The 21967-nt window shown below is 43.8% G+C and overlaps 1 protein-coding gene across 1 annotated transcript in view; it reads left to right on the top strand.

Moving 5' to 3' along the window:
* Window positions 1–21967, top strand: part of SGSM1 (small G protein signaling modulator 1) — a 446836-nt gene that overhangs the window by 421832 nt on the left and 3037 nt on the right. The window contains exons 23-24 of the mRNA XM_069759191.1: window positions 5962–6058; window positions 6178–6345. Coding sequence (XP_069615292.1) covers window positions 5962–6058; window positions 6178–6345 — 265 coding nt within the window. The remainder of the gene's footprint in view (window positions 1–5961; window positions 6059–6177; window positions 6346–21967) is intronic.

Below are 21967 nucleotides of genomic sequence, written 5' to 3'. Positions count from 1 at the left end.
CATCAAAGGGAGGGAGTCCATCCTTGGCATACTAGTATTCACCATGTCAGAAAGATGTTAAAAAGAATAAATAAATAAAATTTTATTCCATTCTGCAGCCACTATTACATTGTGTGTCCAGTTCAACGTGAAAAATTTGATGAAAGGCCTTATCTGATAAACCTTTGGATTAGCTCCACCATTCTTGTCCAGAATCTTTATAGGTTTGGACAAGACCACATCATATAGATCAGTGTTTCCCAAACTCCAGTTCTCACGGACCCCACGGGTAATGTTTTCAGGATTTCCTTAGTATTGCGCAAGAAGTGGAAGTATCATCAAGGCATCAGGAATTGTTTCACCTGTGCAACACTATGGAAATCATTAAAACCTGACCCATGGGGTCCGTGAGGACTGGAGTTTGGGAAATACTGATATAGTTGAACGTATCTTATACTGGTTTGCATCTTGCACAGCGATCATTAGATTTTACATTAATATCACATAAAAATGGGAGTGATTTGAACTTGTGTGGTTTGGGGTTTTTCTTTTCTTATTTTTAAAAAATTTTTTAAAACCTTTTACTATATTTAACTTGAAGCTGTGATCGTTTGATTTCTTGTGCGATCCATAGCAGTGAATTGATAGAACAGGGATTTTTTGTCTTCGGCAGGGAACTTTAATTTAACCCTGTTACAAAATGAAGCAGTATGTCAGATACCTGGCCAATGCTCAATTCTTTATGGATCTACCATAGACAAAGACGAGCCCCATATTGATTGAATGGAGCAGCAGTTTAGCAATGCATACTCCATTCTTACAGGCAAAATAGTTCCCCATTCTGCTATTTAATGGGGCCCAGTGGCAATGAATAAGTTTTCACCTAAACTGTGTGTTATTTCTCTATGGTTATAAATAACAACAGTTTGTACAATATGTAGATAATTCCTACTGAACCCTGATCCTTGTAGCATTTTGTTAAATTTATCTTTATAGAATTTTTAAAAATGAAAAGGTAATGCAACAAAATTGAAAGGCAACAATAGAAATAAAAATAGTATCAATAAAGACTGTGATAAAAAATAAGAATGTCTTAACATTGGAATCGTGAAGGCAATCCAAGGCAATATCGCAAGTTGTACATTAAGAAACAGGATATAAAATTCCATAACCTTAACCACACAAACTGAGTGAAATAACACAGCGATAAGAAAAATCAAAGAAGAAGAAAGGAAAAGAGAAAAACAGAAGAATAACGAAGGAAAGAGGCAAGAGGGAGAAGAAAGAAGATGGGAAAAGATGTTCAAAGGTGGAATCCTATGATATTACAGACTGTTTTCCCATCTACAGCAAATTAAAAATTTACATTTTACCACTAAAATGTTATATTTCCATGTCCCAATGTCATAAAATCATGTAAGACTGATCAGATTTAAAACATTTGGCCTGGTCATTAAGGTCAAAATTCCCCCAGTCACTAAGGGGTTAAACGATGAATGAAGCAATTATAACTTGCGACTAGCTAACAAAGTCAGACAAATGTCTATACAGGACGAGAATAGTGAATTAAATGGTTGTCTGTGTGAACACAGTGCACAATGTCCAGATATCTATTTACAACTTGAATTTCCACTTCTTTTGATGGTTAAATTGTTGAATGAGCTGGCAATCTCCATTTACTCTATACAATATTCAAAGGTTTAACGAGTTTTTTTTTCACTTGCCTAGACAATATCATGTAACGAAAACAAGTGTTTCTGAACACATTGTTCAGTCACTCTACCCATTTACATTACACAATTATTGTGAGCGTTAGGTCGTTAGATTTTTTTATTGGCCAGTGTAAATGAGTCCTAGGGCAGGATAGCCACATTATACACTTTGATAAGGCTCTGTATGCATCTTTTTTCTTATTCCCTTGTCTCTGATTTTGTACTTCTACATTTCCTGGGGCCTGTAAAAAAACAATTACATTTTTATGTCTATTTGACCCAATTCATACAACCATATTACTACTGTATTGCAAAAGTACCAGTTGCACATTTTGAATGTATCTACTATATAATTGTCTAAGGGTCACTTCCGTCTGTCTGTCTGTCCTTCTGTCACGGATATTCATTGGACGCGGCCTCTGTCTGTCATGGAAATCCAAGTCACTGATTGGTTGAGGCAAAACAGCTACGACCAATCCGCGACGAGCACAGTCCGGAAGAAAATGGCCGCTCCTTCCTCCCCGCAGTCAATGCCCGGCGCCTGCATACTCCCCTCCGGTCAGCGCTCACACAGGGTTAATGGCGGTGTTGACCGCAGTGTAACGCACTCGGTTAACGCTGCTATTAACCCTGTGTGACCAACTTTTTACTATTCATGCTGCTTATGCAGCATGAATAGTAAAAAGATCTAATGTTAAAAATAATTAAAAAAAATAAAAAAATGCACAGTCCATGTAGTATATTGCACAGCCCATGCAGTCAATAGCAATGTGGGCACCATATCCCTGTTAAAAAAAAGAATTAAAATAAGAAATAGTTATATACTCACCCTCCGGTGGCCCCCCGGATCGAAGCGGTTACCTACACCCCGGTGACCGCTCCATGCATTGCGGTCTTGCGAGATGATGACGTGCGGTCTCTCGAGACCGCTACGTCATCATCTCGTGAGACCGCAATGCACTCTTGAGACCGGAGCGCACGAGGAGCGTCGGTAACCACTTAGATCAGGGGGCCACCGGAGGGTGAGTATATAACTATTTTTTATTTTAATTATTTTTTTTAACAGGGATAAGGTGCCCACATTGCTATAGACTGTGTGGGCTGTGCAATATACTACATGGACTGTGCAATATACTACGTGGGCTGTGCAATATACTACGTGGGCTGTGCAATATACAACGTGGGCTGCGCAATATACAACGTGGGCTGCGCAATATACAACGTGGGCTGCGCAATATACAACGTGGGCTGCGCAATATACAACGTGGGCTGCGCAATATACAACGTGGGCTGCGCAATATACGTGGGCTGCGCAATATACAACGTGGGCTGCGCAATGTACTACGTGGGCTGCGCAATATACAACGTGGGCTGCGCAATATACAACGTGGGCTGCGCAATATACAACGTGGGCTGTGCAATATACAACGTGGGCTGCGCAATATACACCGTGGGCTGCGCAATGTACACCGTGGGCTGCGCAATGTACACCGTGGGCTGCGCAATGTACACCGTGGGCTGTGCAATATACTATGTGGGCTGCGCAATATACTACGTGGGCTGCGCAGTATACTACGTGGGCTGCGCAGTATACTACGTGGGCTGCGCAGTATACTACGTGGGCTGGGCAATATACTACGTTGGCTGCGCAATATACTACGTGGGCTGCGCAATATACAACGTGTACTGCGTGGGCTGCGCAATGTACTGCGTGGGCTGTGCTATACACTACGCATACATATTCTAGAATACCCGATGCGTTAGAATCGGGCCACCATTTAGTATATTATATTAGCAATACTTATAGAAGAAAAATTAAGATGTGGCACTCACCAAGTTGTGTTGCAAACAAAGTCCTTTATTTTCCCATATCATGGGGTGAGGACATTATTCGGAGATGGCAGATGCAGACGAGGGTGCACGGTGACGAAGTTGGACGACGGCCTTTTCACGCCGACTACGCTTCAACGAGTCCAGGTGCAAAACGGCCCTCATCCAACTTTGTCACCGTGCACCCTCGTCTGCATCTGCCGTCTCCGAATAATGTCCCATGTACCCATAATACTCTTATACTGTTATTTTTTTCATTGTTGTTTTATTTTTTGTCAAAATAATAATGATTTTTTAGCATATTTGACTCTGGTTCTCCTTGTTAACCATATTACTGCTCTGTACTATTTTGCAGCCTCTGTTTTTGAAGTATATGGAGCCCGTACTGTTTCACTATATGCTTTCTGTTTGATACATGACTTATTACATTAAATGTAGCCTGCTTTTGTCCACGATTTAAATGGACCAGCAGTGTGCATGTGTGCTCCATTCATTCTTTATGATACTGCCAGAGATAACTAAGCTATCTTTTGTAGTCCCTTAGAAAATTAATAGAGCTAATGTTGAGAATGCACACTTCCGCTCCATTTAAATGAGTGTAAAAAAAATCCGCATTTTGGCAGTCGGTTGGGGTCTCAGTGGTCATACCCCTTGCAATTAAAAATCTATAGCCTATCATGAGGAGAGATAACTTATTATTATTGAAAAACCTCCATAATAGTCACTATTTTTTCTCTGTTAATTAACTTCCATTTATTCCGTCATCATAAGGCACTACCTAGGCAGATCATATAAGATATGTTTATATATAAAATTTAAAAAGAAAAGGTGAATTTGTATGTTCTCTCTATGTTTCCTGGAGTTTCCTCTGTGTATTCTGGTTTCCTCCCATACTCCAGACATACTGATAGGCAATTTAGATTGTGAGCCCCAATGGTGACAGTGATTATAATGTCTAAAACGCTGTGGAATTAATGGTGCTATATAAATGAGTAAAATGAATAAAATTAATAAATACTAAACAAACTATATCCTAGGGTCCCATCTCTATCCTTGAATGCATGGCTCCATCCCTATCCTTGTATGCAAGGTCCAATCCCTATCCTTGTATGCATGGCTCCATCACTATCCTTGTATGCATGGCTCCATCCCTATACTTGTATGCATGACTCCATCCCTATCCTTGTATGCAAGGCCCAGTCCCTATCCTTGCATGCATGGCTCCATCCATATCCTTTGTGACAGAGTCACTGGCTTTGTAGAGGAAGGGAGGAGCGGAGAACATTGCCAGGTGCCTGTAGGTTGAGACCTGCAGAGAAAAGGACTCTGTTGCAATTTATTTGTTTTGTTTTTCCGTTAAGCCAGAAAGGCTTTGTTTTTGTTTTGTGAACCCCGCCTTGGTGTATGCTGATTCCAATAAACCAGCAGGTGCTTTACCACCAAATTGATCCTGTTTCTATGTTTCTACCTGAGGAAGCAGCTAAACATGTCAGCTACTCACACCTTGTATGCATGGCCCCATCCCTATCCTTGTGTGCATGGCTGCATCCCTATCCTTGAATGCATGGCTCTATCCCTATCCTTGTATGCATGGCCCCATCCCTATCCGTGTATGCATGGCCCTATCCCTATCCGTGTATGCATGACCCCATCCTTATTCTGGTATAATTGGCCCCCATCAAAAAACATAAAAAAACAAACCATAATACTTAGCTTCCTGTGCTCCCTCGACACGTCTTGTTCCGGTGCCAGCAGCTGCTTTATGTTCATAAGCAGTGCATGGCAGAGACTTCCTGTGTTGCTCACAAGCAGAGCACAGCTACTGGAATACTCGCCGCTCCCCACGCTGGAACTATGTGCGTGAAAGGCAGTGAGTATTAAGTGGCGCGCACAATGTGAGCCGCTGGGCGGTCACATGTGCCGCTAATTAAGAGAAATTAATATTCACCTCTCTCCACGCCCATGGGAGTGGAGAGAGGTGAATATTAATTTCTCTTGAGTAGCTGGCACGCGAGACCGCCCTGCAGCTGCAGGAGCCAGCTTCTGTGGCTGGCACTGTGCGCACTCTTATAGGGAAATGAATATTCATTGCCAGTGCAGTGAATATTCATTTCTCTTTAGCAGCTGGAACAGGAGTTATCCGCAGCAGCCTGGTCCTGCCTCCTGTGACCCCGCTGCTCGACCGCTGCCTCTCCCCCTCCATATCCTGGACACCTCACTCAAATACAAGCCAAGTGGGGCATTTTCAGCACAAAAAATGTGCTGGAAAACTCACCTTATACTCGAGTATATACGTTATATCAAAAGAATGCTAGGTGTACTTTAAATACACATGACATTTTTTTCAATCTGTTATTGTTCCACATATGCATGCATCACATTGTTGTTTGAGTCATTTTATTATTTGCGTTTTCCGACTAACTTTTTTTTATTTTATTAGATTTTGGATTCTGAGCTGTTTGAACTTATGCATCAAAATGGTGACTATACTCACTTCTACTTCTGTTACCGCTGGTTTCTTCTAGACTTCAAAAGAGGTGAGCAATGAACACAAATACACAATATAAATCAGCTCATTACATCAGTGCACACAAAAGTAATCAGAGATCAGGATAATGTTTATGGCTGTCTATAATTATCTGCATCTGTTTCACAGAATTGGTGTATGATGATGTATTCTCAGTTTGGGAAACCATCTGGGCTGCTAAGCAAGTGTCGTCTTCTCACTTTGTCCTCTTCATTGCCTTGGCTCTGGTGGAAGTTTATCGTGACATTATCCTGGAAAATAATATGGACTTTACTGATATAATAAAGTTCTTTAATGGCAAGTAATATTAATTTTATTTACACTGTATGTTATAAGCTATCTGAACAGCCAAGTAGATTGTACACTAAGTAATGTGGCCGTTTGGGATATTATTATAAATAATAGAATTTGCCAGACACATGAATATTTGGGGTTAGGACAGCCTCTTTTATAATAGTGCATCTATTTATTTAGTAAACATATAATACATATACATATTGTACATAATGATTTCTTCCCAAATTCGCATGACTCAAATATCCAAAAATGTTACTTGTTCAGTCAATTAGAGATAATGATGGAATATTTAATGAAATCTATTTAATATTGTTTGGGCAACTCTTTGCCATGTAGAGAGACTTCTTTTTTTTTTTTTAAATTGGTACTCCTGGACTGAAATTCCTTTTCACAAATTACAGTGTCTATACCTCATATTTAGCTGATATTACACTATTGTCTAGTTCTGCTTTGTGAATAATGTCATTAGCCTCCACCTGCATGTTTCATAAAGGGGACTACAGATGTGTTCAACATTTATTGGCACCCGTGATTATGTAGTACCCCCTGTGTAGTATATCCTGAAATAAAGCTTTTAGTATAAATGCTCGGTTATATTTGAACGCTTCCGTTTGATCCCAAAAAAGCACAAAAGTATAAACTTGGCAGAAAAAAGATTATAAAATTGCAAACAATAACAGGACATGATTACTGTTAGCCTTTGTTTAGTTTGAAGCAAAGGGCAAAATTAAACTAACCTGTGATTAGTTCCAAATTAGACTTTCCTGTCTCCACCTTGTCAGTGCTTTCATTATTTTAATATTCCTATGAATAGTGGCATTAAGGGTTAAAGGGGTTCTCTTAGAAAAGAAAAGAGTTAAATAACAAAGTAATTACAGTTAAATTCCTAAGTAACTTTAATTAGCAAATCACATTCACTTTGACTAGGGAGGTTCTCACTATAGTACTGTAAAATAACCACCATTCTGGTACACTACAATGTAGTGATGGGTGAACATAGCCGGATAACGTGTTATCCAAGCATGCTCGGGTGTTATCCAAGTATCTTGGGTGTGCTCGAATAATATGTTCTAGTCCCTACGGCTGCCTGTTATGCAAGCCCCGCATGTGTTGTGGCTTTCTAACAGCTGCAAAATATGTAGCCGCAGGGACTCAAACATATTATTCGAGCACGCCCAAGATACTAGGATGACACCCAAGCGTGCACGAATAGCATGTTATCCGAGCAAGCTCGCTCATCACAACTGGAATGTTAATAGCACAGGTGCTTGTGAACATGTGCAGTAGGAAGCTCTGCCTCCTTCTCTTATCTTTAAGATGATGTACTTCCAATGGATATTCTGTTCCAATGCTATAGCTATCAGGGGAGCTGAAGTAAAAAGAGGCTGTTGACACGTCTGTCCACCATGTCTTTCTGAATGCTAATATGACCTGTTGATAGTTTGAAGCTATGGCCCACGTTGTGGATTTCTGTGCGGATTTTTTCCGCTCAGTTTTTGAAAAATCCGCAGGTAAAACGCACTGCGGAAAATAAACCTTTCCATAGGTTTACATGGTACTGTAAACCGGATGGGAAAACTGCTGCGAATCCGCAGGCAAGTCCTCAATGTGTGCACATACTCTGACACTTCTTGGTTATTGTTATCTCCAGGTTACAGTAGAGCAGCTTCCTACGGCAGATGCTCAATGGCATTTGTCCAATTAAAATTTAAGAACAGGTCTTTACTAGTGTGCGTAAACATTGGCCACTTATTGTACTATAGTCAGAGGCGTAGCTATGGTTTTGGTTCAGGGGGGGCGAAGATTTCGAGTGTGCCCCTAACCAGATAACCTTGATTACAACTGGGTGAAGCCCCCTAATAGTGGAGGAGAACCTCAGCAGATGACCGCACTGTTGCTGAAAATAATCTCTATACCAAGAGCAACATTGACATTACTGCCTTATGGTCAGTGGCAGGGCCGGACTGGGACTAAAATTCAGCCCTGGCATTTGAAGTCACACAGGCCCACTTGTCACATGGTGACTGTATAATATCTTTGTACACTTGTAGGTTACAAGAAGTGAGGGAAGTGTAACACGACTATATAACATATAATTACAGCTATATCCAGCATTACAGCTCAGCCCCCATAGAATGTAATGCAGCCAGTCCCCATAGAATGTAATGCAGGCAGTCCCCATAGAATGTAATGCAGCACAGCCCCATAGAATGTAATGCAGCACAGCCCCATAGAATGTAATGCAGCCAGCCCCCATAGAATGTAATGCAGCACAGGCCCCATAGAATGTAATGCAGCACAGCCCCCATAGAGTGTAATGCAGCACAGCCCCATAGAATGTAATGTAGCCAGTCCCCATAGAATGTAATGCAGCCAGGCCCCATAGAATGTAATGCAGCCAGCCCCCATAGAATGTAATGCAACCATCCCCCATAGAATGTAATGCAGCCAGTCCCCATAGAATGTAATGCAGCCAGTCCCCATAGAATGTAATGCAGCACAGCCCCATAGAATGTAATGCAGCACAGCCCCATAGAATGTAATGCAGCACAGCCCCCATAGAATGTAATGCAGCCAGTCCCCATAGAATGTAATGCAGGCAGTCCCCATAGAATGTAATGCAGCACAGCCCCATAGAATGTAATGCAGCACAGCCCCATAGAATGTAATGCAGCCAGCCCCCATAGAATGTAATGCAGCACAGGCCCCATAGAATGTAATGCAGCACAGCCCCCATAGAGTGTAATGCAGCACAGCCCCATAGAATGTAATGTAGCCAGTCCCCATAGAATGTAATGCAGCCAGGCCCCATAGAATGTAATGCAGCCAGCCCCCATAGAATGTAATGCAACCATCCCCCATAGAATGTAATGCAGCCAGTCCCCATAGAATGTAATGCAGCCAGTCCCCATAGAATGTAATGCAGCACAGCCCCATAGAATGTAATGCAGCACAGCCCCATAGAATGTAATGCAGCCAGCCCCCATAGAATGTAATGCAGCACAGGCCCCATAGAATGTAATGCAGCACAGCCCCCATAGAGTGTAATGCAGCACAGCCCCATAGAATGTAATGTAGCCAGTCCCCATAGAATGTAATGCAGCCAGGCCCCATAGAATGTAATGCAGCCAGCCTCCATAGAATGTAATGCAACCATCCCCCATAGAATATAATGCAGCCAGTCCCCATAGAATGTAATGCAGCCAGTCCCCATAGAATGTAATGCAGCACAGCCCCATAGAATGTAATGCAGCCCAGCCCCATAGAATGTAATGCAGCCCAGCCCCATAGAATGTAATGCAGCCAGCCCCCATAGAATGTAATGCAGCACAGGCCCCATAGAATGTAATGCAGCACAGGCCCCATAGAATGTAATGCAGCCAGCCCCCATAGAATGTAATGCAGCACAGACCCCATAGAACAGTGGTCCCCAACTCCAGGCCTCGAGGGCCGCCAACAGTGCAGGTTTTCAGGATTTCCTTAGTATTGCACAGGGGTTGGAATCATCACCTGTGCAGATGATCACATTACCACCGATGCAATACTAAAGAAATCCTGAAAACCTGCACTGTTGGCGGCCCTCGAGGCCTGGAGTTGGGGACCCCTGCCATAGAATGTAATGCAGCCAGCCCCCATAGAATGTAATGCAGCACAGACCCCATAGAATGTAGTGCAGCCAGTCCCCATAGAATGTAATGCAGCACAGCCACCATACAATATAATGCAGCGCTGCCCAGCCCCATAGAATGTAATGCAGCCATGCCATGTAATAATAATTAAAAAAAACACTGACTCTACTCACCTTTCATCTTGCCCCGCGCTGCTCCTGGCTCCGGTTTCAGCAGCTGCAGTCTGCCCGCCCGGTCACACAGCAGGTGCGCGATGATATGACGTCATCGCGCACCCGCAGTGTAAGCGGCAGACAGAGCGGGGAATGATGGGAGAGGGAGCGACAGCAGACACTCTCTCCCCATCATTGCATTCAACTGTACCGGCATCTATGACGCCACTATAGTTGAATGCGGGGCCGGGAGTGTGCCGACAGCGGGGGGAGTGTGCCGACAGCGGCACACTCGAGCGGCCTACTACTGCCATCGGCCCTTCTGGCATTTGCCAGAACTGCCCGATGGCCAGTCCGGCCCTGGTCAGTGGTAAATACCAGCCCCGCAGAACATATAACAGATCACAGCACAGTTACAGATGGTGACTCACCGCTGACGTTCTTTCTGATGGAATCGTTCACTTTTTCAGGCTTTTCCATCTGGCTCAGACCGACATTACAACTTCTTCCAGCCATGACTCAGCTGCAGAGATTACAACAAAGACACATTTCACTTCTCATATTCCAGCCCCATCACCATCTATTCCAAACCTGCACAAACTCCTCATCCTGCTGATACCCCAAAATTGAGCCGCTGGTGCCGTACGTTTCCCTATTACTTCACCTATTGTGTGGCACTATGTGACCTCTAAATTCTAAAGCCACCCTCTAGAATATAGTAATGCCCGGGTGCAAGTGCCCTAGAAAACAGTGCCCACATTTTGCTTCCTAGAAAGTAATATTGCCCTGTGTTCCCCTTTGATAGTCACAGTAACCTGAGTTCCCCTATAACAATAAGTGCCCACTTAACATTGAATAATATCCCTAGTCTCCCCCCTGTACAGCTCCCCTATACACAGCATGATGGTCTCTTATACATAACATGATGCCTCCTCACTGTAATGTACCCCCACACAGTACACTGACCCCTTAGTAGCCCCCAAACTGCTTGATGGCCCCAGCACTGTGTATTGGCCCCTTCACTGTAATCTCCACATTGTATGATGGCCCCTTAGATAGCCTCCATATAGTATAATGTGCCAGATGGTCCTCAATATAGTATAATACATTCCTCATAGGCCTGTATAGTATAATGCATTCCCCATAGGCCTTATCAACATAATCTACTATGGTAGGTGCGATGTAGATAAGAAGTGAGAAGAAACACAGTAGTAAATTGAAAAGAAATACCTTATTGAATAACAAAGACAAAAAAAATAGTTAAAAAGACAGGGCAGTAGCAGCAAGTAATAAAGTGCACAGTAAAATAGAATGTAATTTAAAGCGCCCCTATAAAAAACAATTAGGCTCACATATAGTCTTTAAATCCAAGGGGAAGGGGGGAGGATGGTGGAAAATGGTTCAGCTGATAAATATTGCCATATAGTGCTGAATACACAAATGCAAGTGCAAGTAAAAGCTGCCTATAAATCCATGTATAGAACAGGAGCCTAAAGATTTAAATGCAATAGAATGCTCACAATTTGGAGCTATATCCTATAAAAGAACAGTTGTGGCTCACATACAGTCTTTAAATCCAGGAGATGGCAGAAAGAAGGAATGGGAAGAGGGGAGGATGGTGGAAATGGTTCAGCTGACAAATATTGCCATGTAGTGCTGAATACGCAAATGCAAGTGCTAGTAAAAGCTGCCTATAAATCCATGGATAGAACAGGAGCCTAAAGAGTTAAAGGCAGTCAAATGCTCTCAATTTGGAACTATTTCTGCTATAGGGGCTAGTTGCTAAAATGTCACATACACCAGTGAATCACAGTAAATAGGCAGGTATATTAAGTACAAAAATGAATAGGGAGGTTCAAAATCCTCAATACAATACCTGCTGAGAGACTGGTGCTGAGAAAATGTGCCGTGAGAGCAGCTGCAGCCAGGGGTCCCCTCGCTCGCCGAGCGCCGTTTTGCAAAGGTTGATTCTTCCATGGGCCTGCCCCCATAGGCAGCCAGTACAGTATAATGCACCCCCATTAGGCAGCCAGTATAGTATAATGCACCACCATTAGGCACATTAGGCAGTCTGTATAGTATAATGCACCCCCTTAGGCAGCCAGCACAGTATAATGCACCCCAGTTAGGCAGCCAGTACAGTATAATGCACCCCAAGTAGGCAGCCAGTACAGTATAATGCACCCACATTGGCAGCCAGTACAGTATAATGCACCCCCCATTAGGCAGTCTGTATAGTATAATGCACCCCAATTAGGCAGCCAGTATAATATAATGCACCCAATTAGGCAGCCTGTGTAGTATAATTCACCCCCATTAGGCAGCCTGTATAGTATAATGCACCCCTATTAGGCAGCCTGCATAGTATAATGCGCCCCCATTAGGTAGCCTGTATAGTATAATGCACCCCCATTAGGCAGCCAGTACAATATAATGCAACCCCATTAGGCAGCCAGTACAGTATAATGCACTCCCCTTAGGCAGCCAATACAGTATAATGCACCCCCATTAGGCAGCCAGTACAGTATAATGCACCCCCATTAGGCAGCCTGCATAGTATAATGCACCCCCATTAGGTAGCCTGTATAGTATAATGCACCCCCATTAGGCAGCCAGTACAATATAATGCACCCCATTAGGCAGCCAGTACAGTATAATGCACCCCCATTAGGCAGCCAGTACAGTATAATCCACCCCCATTAGGCAGTCTGTATGGTATAATGCACCCCCATTAGGCAGCCAGTACAGTATAATGCATCCCCATTGGACAGCCTGTACAGAATAATGCACCCCCATTAGGCAGCCTGTATAGTATAATGCACCCCCATTAAGCAGCCAGTACAGTATGATGCACCCGATAAAAATAAAAAAATCCAATACTCACCTTTCTTCCTCCTTGTTCCCGTGGTGCTCTGAGCACCCGCTCATCTCCAGACAGCGGGTGCCGAGCACCAATGTCATCGCGAGCCCCTGTCAGTGTCAGCAGGGTACAAAATTACTATGGATTTTTAATCCCAGTTCATTAAGGTCAAACACATAATTTTTAACTTCTCTGTCAACACTACTATTTTGGAACCATTCCTTCAATTTGATATTCGTGAAGAATTTCTCCAAGTCAACTTGCAGCCTAAACCAATCCATATGTGAACATGGGCTAAAAGATAGTCCTTTACTAAGAATGGAAATTTGTGAGTCAGTCAGTACCTTATTTGAGATGTTCAATACTAATTCTGTTCTTTTCTCTTCTGTGTTGCTAGCCTTTGTGGTTGTGTCCTGTGTTTCTTGTATGTTTTTTTTGTCGGTGGTGTCGCCTGTCCCTTTTTCTAACTCTGCCGTCGCTTTCTCCATATCTGAAAAAAGCATAGTTATTAATAACAGGCAAATCATCAGAAACTAGATTTTCACTAGTTTTTGTATAACTTCTTCTTCTCCACTTAGTTTTGGCTCCATCTTTTTGCCAAGCATACACATTTCCTCAGTCATAGTCCAAGATGGCACCTAGACGTCCGGAATGACACAGTGCGCAGGCGCTGTATAGGAAATTGACACACATTGATCTACATTGGTTGAAAGCGTCTACTGACGTAATGAGACATTAGCGCATGCGCAGTAGAGATCTTTGCACGCCGAATGTGGTGAAGTAGCATCCTCCATGTGTTTTGTTGTGACCCCAACAGGGTGTGGTTTTTTTTTCATATATATTTAAAGGGACTCTGTCACCTGAATTTGGCGGGACTGGTTTTGGGTCATATGGGCGGAGTTTTCGGGTGTTTGATTCACCCTTTCCTTACCCGCTGGCTGCATGCTGGCTGCAATATTGGATTGAAGTTCATTCTCTGTCCTCCATAGTACATGCCTGCGCAAAGCAATCTTGCCTTGTGCAGGCGTGTACTATGGAGGACAGATAATGAACTTCAATCCAATATTGCAGCCAGCATGCAGCCAGCGGGTAAGGAAAGGGTGAATCAAACACCTGAAAACTCCGCCCATATGACCCAAAACCAGTCCCGCCAAATTCAGGTGACAGAGCCCCTTTAAGCACAGCTGCACTTTATTAACAATATTTACCAAATGATTGTCCTGTTCACACTGTATCATGCACTTTATGCAAAGGGCACTTTTTAAGAATCGTCTCATTATGCTGCACATTGAATTTATGAACGTAATGTAAAATTGTAAGCTTTTATAAACTATTTTTAAGCACTTTTTGTTAAGCTTATGAGCAATTAATGCATGTATTTGTACACACTGTTGTAATTGATTCACTTCTTGAGAAAGGCTCAACCGGAGCCAAAACGTCGCCTACCATGTGGGTCCTGTGTTTAGCCTACAATTTATGGGCAAGTAGAGCTGATTACGGCCACCTGCAGGTCAATGGGAGGAGTGCAGAATCAGGCTGGATGCAACCAACATCCAATAGTTAAATATACAAAAAAACTGTCCAGCACCTCCTAAGTGTGAACATGTGCAAGCTGCCAGACTGCATTATATAGAAAAATGAAAGCACAGCAGCACTATGTATACGATTAGGCCATGTGAAAACACAGAAAAACATTAAAAACATAATCTAGATTTTACTACTCAAAAAATTTTTTTTAAACTTACGGAAATAAATGAAAATGAAGGTTCTTAGCACATAAATTGGCCAATTCATGTATGCCCATCAACGACAGCAAGGAGAAGGCATGTACAGTAGAGTAGGACCCATCAGAGGGAGGTCACCTTGCCGTGGTTGATGGGCATACATGAATTGGCATGTGGAAGAAGGTGCTCTGGTCAGATGAAACCAAAATCGAACTTTTTGGCAACAATGCCAAACGATATGTTTGTCATAAAGGCAACACAGCTCATCACCCTGAACACACCATCCCCACTGTCAAACATGGTGGTGGCAGCATCATGGTTTGGGCCTGCTTTTCTTCAGCAGGAACGATGGTTAAAATTGATGGGAAGAAGGATGGAGCCAAATACAGGACCATTCTTAAAGAAATCCTGTTGGAGTCTGCAAAAGACCCGAGACTGGGACGGAGATTTGTCTTCCAACAAGACAATGATCCCAAACATGAAGCAAAATCTACAATGGAATGGTTCACAAATAAACGTATCCAGGTGTTAGAATAGCCAAGTCAAAGTTCAGACCTCAATCCAATCGAGATTCTGTGGAAAGAGCTGAAAACTGCTGTTCACAAACGATCTCCATCAAACCTCACTGAGCTCGAGCTGTTTGCCAAGGAAGAATGGGTAAGAATTTCAGTCTCTCGATGTACAAAACTGATAGAGACATACCCCAAGCGACTTGCAGCTGTAACCACAGCAAAAGGTGGCGCAACAAAGTTAAAATAACCAATAAATTTCGTTCAACTTCGCAATTGTGTTCCACTTGTTGTTGATTCTTCACCAAAAATTTACATTTGTTATCTTTATGCTTGAAGCATGATATGTGGGAAAAGGTTGAAAAGTTCTAGGGGGCCGAATACTTTTGCAAGGCACTGTAAATAAAGACACACACACAAAAACACACAAAGTCTGCGTTATTAAACGCAATATCTGTTTAATTTAAAAAAAAAAATGTTGTGGGCTCCCGCACAATTTTCTGTGCCAGAGAGGGAAAGCCGACAGCCAGGGGCCGATGTTTATAGCCTGGGAAGGGGTTAATACCCATGGATCTTCCCAGGCTATGAATACCAGCCCACAGCTATAATTTATAGCCAGAAAGGCTATGCAGACAGCTGCTGGCTGATATTCATAGCCTAGAGTGGGGCCATGGATATTGCTACAAATACAAGCTCCCAGCTGTATATTTAGCCATTACTGGGTATTAAAATAGGGGGACCCCCCAAAAAAATTACGTGGGGTCCCCCTATAATTTATAGCCAGAAAGGCTATGCAGACAGCTGCTGGCTGATATTCATAGCCTAGAGAGGGGCCATGGATATTGCTACAAATACCAGCTCCCAGCCACCCCAGAAATGGCGCATCTGTAAGATGCACCAATTCCGGCACTTAGCCTCTCTTTTCCCACTGCCCTGTAGCAGTGGCATGTGGGGTAATAAGGGGTTAATGTCACCTGTCAATAAAACACCGACCCATAATCCTATAGTAGTGAAGAGTTAAAACAAAAAGAAAAAAAGACACAGCCAGAAAAAAGTTTTATAATATTCTTAATTTCACCATACTTACAACCACAACTCCCCGAAGCCATCGATCACCTGCAAAAAATAAAATGAATAAACAAACCTTATACTCCCTGGTCCGATGCAGTCCAATTAATAACGAGTGTCCCAAGACGATCTCCCATATAGAACAGTCACATCGGGTCACTGCTCTAAAGGTGCTCCAGTGACACACTGACAGGAGATAATGGCTCCTGCAGTGCATAGCTGAAGAGGTTACCTTAGTTCATTCTCTCGCTTTACGGCAATGCTGCGTGGAAATTTTCTCACACAGCGTTGCCAGTGACAGAATGATCTTAAGTGACCTCTCTCCGGCAGCGGCGGTGGGATATACATCACGGAGGATTACCTCCGCTGTCAGTTCATCGCAGGGCCCTGTGTTATGAAAGGCAATTCAGTACTACAATGGACATAGCGGTCAGAGCACATACAGTGATCTGACAATAACCCAAAATCATAGAACGAGCTCTGAGACGTGGCAACTCTGCAGACCGCAATCCCTAATCCTCTCCAAACAAAACTAGAGGCAGCCGTGGATTGCGCCTAACTCTGCCTATGCAACTCGGCACAGCCTGAGAAACTAACTAGCCTGAAGATAGAAAATAAGCCTACCTTGCCTCAGAGAAATACCCCAAAGGAAAAGGCAGCCCCCCACATATAATGACTGTGAGTTAAGATGAAAAGACAAACGTAGAGATGAAATAGATTCAGCAAAGTGAGGCCCGACTTTCTTAACAGATCGAGGATAGAAAAGGTAACTTTGCGGTCTACACAAAACCCTAAAGAAAACCACGCAAAGGGGGCAAAAAGACCCTCCGTACCGAAATAATGGCACGGAGGTACACCCTTTGCGTCCCAGAGCTTCCAGCAACAAAATAGACAAGCTGGACAGAAAAAATAGCAAACAAATAGCAAAGAAGAACTTAGCTATGCAGAGCAGCAGGCCACAGGAATGATCCAGGGAAAAGCAAGTCCAACACTGGAACATTGACAGGAAGCCAGGATCAAAGCATTAGGTGGAGTTAAGTAGAGAAGCACCTAACGACCTCACCAGATCACCTGAGGGAGGAAACTCAGAAGCCGCAGTACCACTTCCCTCCACCAACAGAAGCTCACAGACAGAATCAGCCGAAGTACCACTTGTGACCACAGGAGGGAGCTCTGCCACAGAATTCACAACAGTACCCCCCCCCCCTTGAGGAGGGGTCACCGAACCCTCACCAGAGCCCCCAGGCCGACCAGGATGAGCCACATGAAAGGCACGAACAAGATCGGGAGCATGGACATCAGAGGCAAAACCCCAGGAATTATCTTCCTGAGCATAACCCTTCCATTTAACCAGATACTGGAGTTTCCGTCTAGAAACACGAGAATCCAAAATCTTCTCCACAATATACTCCAATTCCCCCTCCACCAAAACCGGGGCAGGAGGATCAACAGATGGAACCATAGGTGCCACGTATCTCCGCAACAATGACCTATGGAATACGTTATGTATGGAAAAAGAATCTGGAAGGGTCAGACGAAAAGACACAGGATTAAGAACCTCAGAAATCCTATACGGACCAATGAAACGAGGTTTAAACTTAGGAGAGGAAACCTTCATAGGAATATGACGAGAAGATAACCAAACCAGATCCCCAACACGAAGTCGGGGACCCACACGGCGTCTGCGATTAGCGAAACGTTGAGTCTTCTCCTGGGACAAGGTCAAATTGTCCACTACATAAGTCCAAATCTGCTGCAACCTGTCCACCACAGTATCCACACCAGGACAGTCCGAAGACTCAACCTGTCCTGAAGAGAAACGAGGATGGAACCCAGAATTGCAGAAAAATGGCGAAACCAAGGTAGCCGAGCTGGCCCGATTATTAAGGGCGAACTCAGCCAAAGGCAAAAAGGACACCCAGTCATCCTGATCGGCAGAAACAAAGCATCTCAGATATGTTTCCAAGGTCTGATTGGTTCGTTCGGTCTGGCCATTAGTCTGAGGATGGAAAGCCGAGGAAAAAGACAAGTCAATGCCCATCCTACCACAAAAGGCTCGCCAAAACCTCGAAACAAACTGGGAACCTCTGTCAGAAACGATATTCTCTGGAATGCCATGTAAACGAACCACATGCTGGAAGAACAATGGCACCAAATCAGAGGAGGAAGGCAATTTAGACAAGGGTACAAGATGGACCATCTTAGAAAAGCGATCACAGACCACCCAAATGACTGACATCTTTTGAGAAACGGGAAGATCATAAATAAAATCCATAGAGATATGTGTCCAAGGCCTCTTCGGGACCGGCAAGGGCAAAAGCAACCCACTGGCACGAGAACAGCAGGGCTTAGCCCGAGCACAAATCCCACAAAACTGCACAAAAACACGCACATCCCGCGACAGAGACGGCCACCAAAAGGATCTAGCCACCAACTCTCTGGTACCAAAGATTCCAGGATGACCAGCCAACACCGAACAATGAACCTCAGAGATAACTTTATTGGTCGACCTATCAGGGACAAACAGTCTCTCCGCTGGACAACGATCAGGTTTATTAGCCTGAAATTTTTGCAGCACCCGCCGCAAATCAGGGGAGATGGCAGACACAATTAATCCTTCCTTGAGGATACCCGCCGGCTCAGACAAACCCGGAGAGTCGGGCACAAAACTCCTAGACAGAGCATCCGCCTTCACATTTTTAGAGCCCGGAAGGTACGAAATCACAAAGTCAAAACGGGCAAAAAACAGCGACCAACGAGCCTGTCTAGGATTCAACCGCTTAGCAGACTCAAGATAAGTCAAGTTCTTATGATCAGTCAATACCACCACGCGATGCTTAGCTCCTTCAAGCCAATGACGCCACTCCTCGAATGCCCACTTCATGGCCAGCAACTCTCGGTTGCCCACATCATAATTTCGCTCAGCAGGCGAAAACTTCCTGGAAAAAAAAGCGCATGGTTTCATCACTGAGCAATCAGAACCTCTCTGTGACAAAACAGCCCCTGCTCCAATCTCAGAAGCATCAACCTCGACCTGGAACGGAAGAGAAACATCTGGTTGACACAACACAGGGGCAGAAGAAAAACGACGCTTCAAGTCTTGAAAAGCTTCCACAGCAGCAGAAGACCAATTGACCAAATCAGCACCCTTCTTGGTCAAATCGGTCAATGGTTTGGCAATACTAGAAAAATTGCAGATGAAGCGACGATAAAAATTAGCAAAGCCCAGGAACTTTTGCAGACTTTTCAGAGATGTCGGCTGAGTCCAATCATGGATGGCTTGGACCTTAACAGGATCCATCTCGATAGTAGAAGGGGAAAAGATGAACCCCAAAAATGAAACCTTCTGCACACCAAAGAGACACTTTGATCCCTTCACAAACAAAGAATTAGCACGCAGGACCTGAAAAACTGTTCTGACCTGCTTCACATGAGACTCCCAATCATCCGAGAAGATCAAAATGTCATCCAAGTACACAATCAGGAATTTATCCAGGTACTCTCGGAAGATGTCATGCATAAAGGACTGAAACACTGATGGAGCATTGGCAAGTCCGAATGGCATCACTAGATACTCAAAATGACCCTCGGGCGTATTAAATGCAGTTTTCCATTCATCTCCTCGCCTGATTCGCACCAGATTATACGCACCACGAAGATCTATCTTGGTGAACCAACTAGCCCCCTTAATCCGAGCAAACAAATCAGATAACAATGGCAAGGGGTACTGAAATTTAACCGTGATCTTATTTAGAAGGCGGTAATCTATACAAGGTCTCAGCGAACCATCCTTCTTGGCTACAAAAAAGAACCCTGCTCCTAATGGTGACGATGACGGGCGAATATGCCCCTTCTCCAGGGATTCCTTCACATAACTGCGCATAGCGGCGTGCTCAGGCACGGATAAATTAAACAGTCGACCTTTTGGGAATTTACTACCAGGAATCAAATTGGTAGCACAATCACAATCCCTATGCGGAGGTAGGGCATCGGACTTGGGCTCATCAAATACATCCCGGTAATCAGACAAGAACTCTGGGACCTCAGAAGGGGTGGATGACGAAATTGACAGAAATGGAACATCACCATGTACCCCCTGACAACCCCAGCTGGACACCGACATGGATTTCCAATCTAATACTGGATTATGGGCTTGTAGCCATGGCAACCCCAACACGACCACATCATGCAGATTATGCAACACCAGAAAGCGAATAACCTCCTGATGTGCAGGAGCCATGCACATGGTCAGCTGGGTCCAGTATTGAGGCTTATTCTTGGCCAAAGGCGTGGCATCAATTCCTCTCAATGGAATAGGACACTGCAAGGGCTCTAAGAGAAACCCACAACGCTTAGCATACTCCAAGTCCATCAAATTCAGGGCAGCGCCTGAATCCACAAATGCCATGACAGAATACGATGATAAAGAGCAGATCAAGGTAACGGACAGAAGAAATTTTGACTGTACCGTACCAATGGTGGCAGACCTAGCGAACCGCTTAGTGCGCTTAGGACAATCAGAGATAGCATGAGTGGAATCACCACAGTAGAAACACAGCCCATTCAGACGTCTGTGTTCTTGCCGTTTAACTCTGGTCAAAGTCCTATCGCACTGCATAGGCTCAGGTTTAAGCTCAGGTAATACCGCCAAATGGTGCACAGATTTACGTTCACGCAAGCGTCGACCGATCTGAATGGCCAAAGACATAGACTCATTCAAACCAGCAGGCATAGGAAATCCCACCATGACATCCTTAAGGGCTTCAGAGAGACCCTTTCTGAACATAGCTGCCAGCGCAGATTCATTCCATTGAGTGAGCACGGACCACTTTCTAAATTTCTGACAATATACCTCTATCTCATCCTGACCCTGACAAAGAGCCAGCAAATTTTTCTCTGCCTGATCCACTGAATTAGGTTCATCGTACAGCAATCCGAGCGCCAGGAAAAACGCATCGATATTACTCAATGCAGGATCTCCTGGCGCAAGAGAAAATGCCCAGTCCTGAGGGTCGCCGCGCAAAAAAGAAATAACAATCAAAACCTGTTGAACTGGATCACCAGAGGAGCGAGGTTTCAAGGCCAGAAATAATTTACAATTATTTTTGAAACTCAGAAACTTAGTTCTATCTCCAAAAAACAAATCAGGAATAGGAATTCTTGGTTCCAACATAGCTTTCTGATCAATAGTGTCTTGAATCTTTTGTACTCTTGCCGAGAGCTGATCCACAAATGAAGACAGACTTCTAATGTCCATCGCTACACCTGTGTACTGAACCACCCAAATGTCTAGGGGAAAAGAAAGGCAAAACACAGTGCAAAGAAAAAAAAATGGTCTCAGAACTTCTTCTTTCCCTCTATTGAGAATCATTAGTACTTTTGGCTTCCTGTACTGTTATGAAAGGCAATTCAGTACTACAATGGACATAGCGGTCAGAGCACATACAGTGATCTGACAATAACCCAAAATCATAGAACGAGCTCTGAGACGTGGGAACTCTGCAGACCGCAATCCCTAATCCTCTCCAAACAACACTAGAGGCAGCCGTGGATTGCGCCTAACTCTGCCTATGCAACTCGGCACAGCCTGAGAAACTAACTAGCCTGAAGATAGAAAATAAGCCTACCTTGCCTCAGAGAAATACCCCAAAGGAAAAGGCAGCCCCCCACATATAATGAC

Source organism: Ranitomeya imitator, chromosome 1 (assembly GCF_032444005.1).
Source record: "Ranitomeya imitator isolate aRanImi1 chromosome 1, aRanImi1.pri, whole genome shotgun sequence".
NCBI classification, from domain to species: Eukaryota; Metazoa; Chordata; class Amphibia; order Anura; family Dendrobatidae; genus Ranitomeya; species Ranitomeya imitator.
This window is presented reverse-complemented; position numbering and strand designations above follow the sequence as displayed.